The sequence below is a fragment of the Apteryx rowi genome, unplaced genomic scaffold (assembly GCF_003343035.1).
Source record: "Apteryx rowi isolate R43461 unplaced genomic scaffold, aptRow1 scaffold_110, whole genome shotgun sequence".
Taxonomy (NCBI): Eukaryota; Metazoa; Chordata; class Aves; order Apterygiformes; family Apterygidae; genus Apteryx; species Apteryx rowi.
The window spans coordinates 1,878,820-1,887,043 of NW_020447309.1; the positions used below are offsets into that span (position 1 = coordinate 1,878,820).

Genomic DNA, 8,224 nt, shown 5'->3' on the forward strand with positions numbered 1-8,224 from the left:
GAAGTAGCCTAATGGCACAGTTACGCTAGAGACAACTGCAGCTGTGAAAAGACTGTGTTAAGAAACAGGATGGTTGTGGTCTGCAGTAAGAAATAATTTTCCTGTTGACTATTTTTTTAAACAGGAAGTTGAAGAACAAAGCAGCGTTAGTCTTCGTGCTTTTAATAGACTTCAGATTTTAAATATTGAATTCAGTATAAGAGGACTGGGAAAGGATAGGGCTTTGTGCTGAGTTTTATGTAAAGCCTGAGAGTTAGAAAAATGATATATAATTAACAAAATTCAAGCAGATCCCATGAATTTGAAACTTGTGCTTCCCTGGATATGTTTTAATATTAGAAGTAACTCGTGAGTAGGAATGATGAGAAACTTTCTGTCTGTTTGAAGGAGTGTGTGCGTGTGTGTGCACAGCACTGTGCAGACTTGCTTTCGCACAGTTTCCCCTGGGTAAGTCAGTCAGTCCGTCTGTCCGTCCATCAGCCAGGCAGCTTCCCCTTTGCTCCGCTTGCTCTTTCTCAGCAACAGGAAAGAGAAACAGTTTCTACAGCAGAGCCCAATGAAACCTGCAGACACTAGAGGCAGCGGCAGTGCCTCCAGCCCCTTTCAACTCCATTTTCTTTTCAAGATGGTCAGCCAGAGTTAGAGGTGATGCTGTTCATTCCCTTTCCCAGCCCTTTTTTCTCAAAAGATTTTAGACAAAATTCATGTAAAGTCTCATTTCAGAAAAGCTGTCTTCTCAGGAAGGCAGCTCAGCAATATTTTATTTGGGTTTATAAGTGCCTAGGAGAGCCGTATTCTGTTTCTTTTAAAGCATGAGCATCTGATGGGAGAAACATGTATTTCTAACCATTTTTTCTAGCACATTTATGTACCTTGGATCATCTCAGAGGCATTACAGGCTCTCTAGGTGGTGACTCACTTCAAATGGTAACTGACAATTCCATTTTGTTTTTCTAATATTTATTTAGTCTCTTAAGTAAGTCTCTCACTGTACCTAGCATGAAGTTGATTTGACAGATGCTGTTTTATTACAGCTCTCCTTGGCGTTATGAAAAATGAAGTGATCTAGGAAAGTATGAGATGTGTATTCCTGTAATTAACCATGCTGGGACATCGCTATCAGTGCAGTTGTCTGGAGAATTGTCCTTATTCCCATTCCCACTGCTTTTACCTCTCGTGTGCAAACGTGATATAAACGATGGCTAATCACTGCTACTAAAGCTTACTCATGTGAAAGGGCAAGAGAAAAAGCATGTAGGCCAAAGGGGTGTGTTAAACAAACAAGCAGTATTTTTCCAGAAAGTGCTTGCTTTGTTATGGTGATCTCAGTTTGGTTTTTGCTTCCACTTGCCTGCGGCTGGGAGTCGGGGATCCTCGCTGGGCGCCGCGCGCAGGTCCCCTGCGCTGCTCTCGGGCCCTGCCTGCGGCCCTGCCTGCGGCCCTGCCTGCGGTTGCTGCGCCCGGCAGGGAGCAAGGGGCCATCAGAGGTGCTGCTTTAGAGCAAGGAGGCAGAAGGGGAGGCGCGTGGGCCTTTCCTAGACGTCTGCTCTTCCACCCTGGCCGTGGCAGTAGGCGTGTGTGTTGTCCTGCAGCAATTAAGTGGCTTTAAAAGGACTGTGTCGGTTTCTGAGTAAGAACGTGAAAGATCTCAACGAGATGATGCCTTCCTGAAGTAAGGGCTGATGATTTAGCAATGGGATTATCCTGCAGTACTTACCCGTGGACAAGATTGTTGGATTAAATGGAGTTTAATTTTGTTATTTATTGTTGCACATGACTGTATTCCATTATTGTGCATTGCCATAGCAAAGTGTGCATGAATTGTGTGTGTGTGCTAAATTACGTGTGCGTTTGTATGGCCAGGGAGGTCACGCAGGGCACCCCTGTTTAAGGATGCAGCTGTTTCTGTACAGTGGGTAGCGGGTGCTTTTCACAAACTAGACTTAGAAAATGTAGCTGATAAATCTGTCCGCTACAGGGATGGCTCATGGCTGAGTAGAAAGTATTCCCAAAGGTGACACATTTGTTAATCGCTGGTCTTGTGTGTTTCTGCGTTTTGTTGTGCAGGTTTCTTGGCAAGGTCAGGAGGAGCTCAGCCACCCACCATGCCGGTGCCTCCCCCTCCGGCTCCCCCACCGCCCCCAACCCTGGCCTTGGTAAGTTTTACAGGAGGGAAATGCTCAGTATATGCTGTCTTCTAGTGCTTCTTGTCATACTGAAAGAGACGTGCCAAAGCAAAGGATGTGGACAAGGATATGCCTTTATGTTAGGTATACACCAAATATTAGGTATTTGGAGGTTGATCTCCTACATTCTGTTGATCGCTGATGACTGATCCTACAAGAGGGATCATTGCTCCCACTCCCTTCCAGTGCCCATGAGGATATAACTAGCCACACCAGCTTTCCACCCTCCTCTTCCTCCCGCACCAGCAGTTTGGTTTAGTGTAGGGGTCCTCAACTGAGTGTTGTTGGTCCTCAGCAGCTTGTCTAGGCCAGAGCAATTGAAGTCTTGCTCTTCCCTTGCTCCAGCCTGTGCTCCCACCTTCTCCCTTGCTCTAGCTCTGGCACTTATATGACCCAGCAGTGAGCTGGTTTGGAGAACCTGAGCTGGCCCAAAATGAACCCTGCTTTCTACTCCGGGTGAGGATAGTTTTCAGCCAGCAGAGCTCCCTGAACCAGCCCTTAGTGTGAGGGTACAGGATCCACTGCTGGCACAATGTGGCGGGGGAGACTGCACCTGACCTGAATTAAATTCGCTTGAGCTGAAGCACAGCCATACCCTGAGTTGCATTTGCCCTCCGATAGGCTGTGGCTATTCTAACAAGAAATAGGAGGACTCTTGAAATGCTGTCATAAAGTACTCAAATATTTTAATTCGTTAGCCTAGCTGGTTGCTAGATCTGCTGGCCTGTGACCCTGGCTAGTCCCCGATTTCCCACCACAAGCAGAAACTTTGTGCTTAGTCTTTTCATGGCAACATCCACCACCTGTCAGGAATTTTCCATAACACTGATCTGATATGTTTGAAAGCTTTCCAGGAACCACCATTTCCATTTCCTAGAACAAATAATCATATATACATATGTGTATGTGTGCATATGTCTATGTATGTATATATACTTTTTGGGTCTTTCTTGAAAATCTGTAGTCACCAAAACATGAAGTAAAAAGGGAAGACCACTGAAACAAACCTCAAACTTTATAAGTCATAGTTCTTCTCTTCCAGTACTTTCTAAATGTTTGCAGAAATTTAAACTTCTTAATTTACATTCTTGTACCATTATTTTCTCTGTTTATTTTTCCATACTTGTTACACTTTCCAGATTGTAATGTGATGAAAAATCACAATTCAGTTGCAATTCATGAAGTACAAGCAGATGCAATTGGGTTCATGCTTTTACTGTTAACACTGGTGATTGACATTTTTACGGTATTTCTATCAAAATTAAAATAGTAACTAAAACTTCATTTTTATTCTGATTTATACAGTATTTGTGTATTAGGAGTTTCACTGCAACTTTCAAGAAGTATCTGAGTATCTAAAAGTAACTGAGACTCTAAATGTAGAGTGGAAAAAATATGAATTCAAATAAAAGCATTTTGTTTCCAGGGAATTCTCTGGGTTGGGCTAGCAGTAGTGTTTTGGGCCTAGAGTCAGTCACAAGTCCAGCTACCTATAACATCATCCACAAAACCAGATGTGGCACGCTACCTAGTTTAGTGCTGTTAAAATAGAAATTGAGGTCTCAGGTAACTACCGTATTTGATCAGAACTTTGTAACTAGAAATTGAGGTTTATTTTACCTCCCCATTTGTAATTTTATTTTGCAGGCAAATACTGAAAAGCCATCCTTAAGCAGGTCAGAGCAAGCTGGGCGGAATGCTCTGTTATCTGATATTACCAAAGGAAAAAAGCTAAAGAAGACTGTTACTAATGACAGAAGTGCTCCAATTCTAGACAGTAAGTATAATTCTGTATGTCTGAGTTTCGGTATACTTGAATGGTGCTATATATTTGAGTGCAGAAAACTATTTTATGTATCAGCAGATGAAGCTCCACGAGAGAAGCAGGTAAAATAAAATGTCAAAAATTAGCATAAATAAAAATGAGTTCTGTTCATCACAGATTAAGTCAGCTGAGAAATCAATTGATGCTTATGAAATGTGAGTGTTAATTTGTTTGCTGACTCTTGTAAAGTAGTTGATTTTCTCAATTGCTTAAATAACCCTACGGGGAGCTCTGCTGAAAAGGTGCAGCAGGTCAAGCGCACAGAAAACCCCTTCGGCACTGAGAACAGCACAGAGAATAAAGTGGAATTTTAAACCTCCACTTTTGCACAAACAGCATAAAAGTAAAGGTACCCTGGGTATGACAGCGTTGGTTTATTAATGAATCCAGTACCACTTAATGCAAAACCAGAGCCAAAGCTGTGAGCCACAGCTCCACCTGGGTATCACCCTGCTGCACACATGGTTTTGCCACTCCTGGAGTGACTCACCAGAGTTATCTTCTTGACCAAACCTTGCTGCTCAGCCTGCCAGACGGTGCTTTGGCACAACGCAGCAACTCACCTTACCTGAATGGAGAAAAGGTCTCCACCCAGCTGAACTGCTGCTGCATCTCACAGTGCATCTTGGCAGACCCTGAGAGGAGACTGGCAAAGCCCGTGTGCCAAAAGTGTTGGGAAGATAGGACAGAAACATGAGAGGAGCGAGAAAGAAAGGCATGCAATGTCAGTAGCACAGCACTTACTGTCCAGGGAGCAAAGACATTTCTTCAGACAGATTAGCAAATGTAACACAACTCAGTCCAGGTCTGCCTATGCAATTAGAAGCTGGACTGTGACGGGAAGGTGTTGAGGAAAGAAGGAAACGCCAGAAGGAATGTGACCAAAGAAGAATAGAAATATTAAAACAGATACATTCCTGCAGTCAGCTGTATACCTAGTTTTAAATATTTGAGCATTATCTCTGAAAGCACAGTACATTCTAGGTATTCTACTGAGCTGGAGAAAAAGCATTGAGGTGATTAAAGGAGGTCTAAACAGTAAGATTAAAATGATGTGGTCTATCTTGTTTACATGAATTAGTAAATCATGATGAAAGACTAAACCATAGCAGCAACATTTTCCAGAGGTTCACACCCTATGTGAGTCAGAGCTGAACTGAGCTAACGTGCTTAAGAGAAGGATGATGCTAAACGTTCCTCCATGAACACAGCCTTCCTCATTTTTTTTCTAGGTGGGATTGTTAGAAGTGCTTTTCATGTACAGGTTTTAGTTTAGAGACAGTGAAATTTTTATCCACCCAAAGGTGTGGAAATCAAGATGCCAAGAAATTAAGCAACTGATCCACAGCCATGCAGACCATCATCTGGGACCTGATCTCCACAGATATCCCAACCTGTGGCCCTGTTCATTTGGCAGTGGTGCTCTAAATAGGTCCCTTCCATGCATTTATAATTTATAATTGTGGAAACACTTTCATTTTACTTCAAGTGTCTCAGTGTTGTCACAGCAGAAATGATGGCATTAGAGGAAAAATGGGAGAGGAAGAGAGGGGCTGAAATAATAATTTCTTCCTATTGGAACAATTAGCTGCTAATGATCCTGTCACTGCATTTCTGGACCTGCAGGAAAGTAATCAGAAATGAAATCTCTTTCCCCACTAGGCTTTGTGTAAATAAGTAGATGTAAATAAGATGTGTTGCAACTACGTCAGTAGTGACAGAGATCGGTGCATTCCCAGAAGTGAACACTAGAGACACCTACAAGAGGAAGAACACCTTGGTCTTCCTCCTTCCTTCCTCATTTCCCCTGAAATTGCTTAGTCTCTCAGTTTGCTTATGGAGAAATGGAGGGGAAGGATAAGAGACCAAAGGTATAAAGAAATGGAAAACAATTACAGAGATGTTAACAAAGACAACACGATGTTCTCAGAGGTCCCACACGTTTTAGTTCCAAACTGTCCAAAGTGGCCATTTTTCCACCTTCCAATCCACAGCAGACTAAAGGAGAGCAATGGCTTAATAAAACACAGTAACTATGTTTATTGCACCACCTCTTCCACAGTGTAATAGTGGTGTTGATGGTAGCAGAGGTGGTCCAACTTGAAGAAGGGCTTGTGTGTTTTGAAAGTTTGTCCATTTTTCCCCAGTTACAAGAGCTGCTCTAATGCAAGAGAGGACTTCGCTGGATCAGCCTCATCTCTCTGCATAACTTGGGGGATTTTTCTTCCAACAGAACCCAAAGGACCTGGTGGAGGTGGTGGTGGCTTTGGAGGAGGCGGCGGTGGCAGCGGCGGCAGCGGGGGCTTTGGTGGTGGCGGTGGTGGTGGCAGCAGCTTCGGTGGAGGTGGACCACCTGGCCTTGGAGGCCTTTTTCAAGCAGGAATGCCAAAGCTCAGATCTACTGCCAGTCGAGATGCTGGTAAGAAGGACCTTACAGGTTCAGTGCAAAAAAGTAAATGACAGATTACTTAAAACCTTCATACAACACCAATAAATTACCTGCTTGGATTAAGAATGTCTCCAAGCACCTTTGAACAGCACAGTGAACTCCTGTTTAAACATGACGTTATACTTAGCTTCACTCTTGCATTTGAGCGTACAGTCAAGTTAAGGTCTCCCTCAGGTGCCCAGACACAAGGAGGGCTCTTAGGAAATGCAAATTTCATCTTAAATCTTGTTTTTTTTCTTAATGCTAGGTTTTATAAAGTGAGTCTTCTCTTTCCACCCATCCTTCTAATTATTGGTGAAAATTAAAAATCTCAGCAATGTTGAATTGCCACCTGCAAAGTGTAGTAATACAGATAAGTCCTGCCTTCACTGTGGGTGTGCAGGACCACAGGGGAGCCGTAAGAGGATTCCCAATTCACTCTGCCTTGTGCACCAGAAAAAAGGATCTGCTTTCTGAATGGGAAGTATATCTGTGTCAGCACTGAGACAGCATGACTTGCCATCTAGGTAGTGCATGAGGCATCCCAGCTCACTGGTATGCATGCTGCAGTCAGGGACGTACACTGTATTCTTCTAACTTTCAAAACAGCTGCCCAAAGCTTTGTGGCCCTTGAAACAAAGGAGATGCTGGGACCAGCAAACTTAAGGCTAAGGATGTATCATTTCACACTTGTTGAAGATGGACTGGGCAATGGGGGTTGGAGAGGGATATGAATCTCATGTATTTTATAGACTAACAAATTTTTCAGCACACATGGACAAAAGTCTCTCAGAGTTGGTATTTTCTGTTGTGTCACAGTCTATTTTGGGAACTGGTATTAATACTAAAGTTCCTGACGTAACAGAACAGTGCTGCTTCAACTGCAAGGCTGACTTCTTCCAGACCTGCACAAGTATGTTCTTAGACAGCAGAGACTGGAAAGGGTTGAAAAGAGCCTTTTGCTGAGCTGTAGTTGTGAAATATCATTTGAGAGATAAGACTCCTTTTGCCTTCAGGTTGGTAGTATTAAATAGTTGTTCTTCACCATTTCTTCTCTCCCCTCATCCCATTATTACTTGCTCTGTGAGGGCTGTATCAGTTACATTACTTTATGGCCATTTTGGGCTCTCCCAAGCAGACCCTTAAAAGCTGTACTGGAACATATCTAGCTACTTTGAGCAGTTCCCCAGCACATATCAAAATTGCTAATCAATGTTTTTGGGTGACAAACCCTGAACACCTGAGTGTCCCATGCCAAGACCGACCCGGTTGGGCCTTTGTATTATCTTGGGTTTTGGCCCATTAAGACACTATTGGGTGAAGTCCTGTTTGGTTTCTTAGCCCGTGAATGCTGATGTCTTCTCTTGTATGCGTAGATGCCGGGGGAAGCAGGCCGCCGGTGCTCCCGCCTGGAGGCAGGTCAGCAGCTGCCAAGCCTTTTTCTCCTCCGAGCGGGCCAGCCCGATTCCCGGGACCACCTTCCGGACAGAGAAGCGCTGCTCCTGAGCCGCAGAGGAACCGCCTGCCGCCCCCCAGACCCGACTTCGGCTCCAAGCCCGACGGCGGGCCTCCTCCGGTGCCGAACACTCCGCGCCCCGTTGCCTCCAGCCTGCACAACCGGGGGTCCCCCCCGGTGCCAGGGGTGAGCCGGCAGCCCAGCCTCGGGCCCACGCCTCCGCCTTTCCCGGGCAGCCGCAACGCCGCCTTCGGAGGGTCCGTTCGCCAGTCGATTCCGAGCTCGTCGTCCCCCTTCTCCAGCAGGCCCCCGCTGCCGCCCACGCCGGG

At 44.7% G+C, this 8,224-nt stretch overlaps 1 protein-coding gene across 1 annotated transcript in view; it reads left to right on the forward strand.

Annotated features, from left to right (window-relative positions):
- The window catches only part of WIPF1 (WAS/WASL interacting protein family member 1), a 38,980-nt gene that overhangs the window by 19,720 nt on the left and 11,036 nt on the right, over positions 1 to 8,224 (forward strand). Inside the window, exons 3-6 of the mRNA XM_026075522.1 lie at positions 2,068 to 2,156; positions 3,834 to 3,963; positions 6,245 to 6,430; positions 7,816 to 8,218. Coding sequence (XP_025931307.1) covers positions 2,106 to 2,156; positions 3,834 to 3,963; positions 6,245 to 6,430; positions 7,816 to 8,218 — 770 coding nt within the window. The 5' untranslated portion in view covers positions 2,068 to 2,105. The remainder of the gene's footprint in view (positions 1 to 2,067; positions 2,157 to 3,833; positions 3,964 to 6,244; positions 6,431 to 7,815; positions 8,219 to 8,224) is intronic.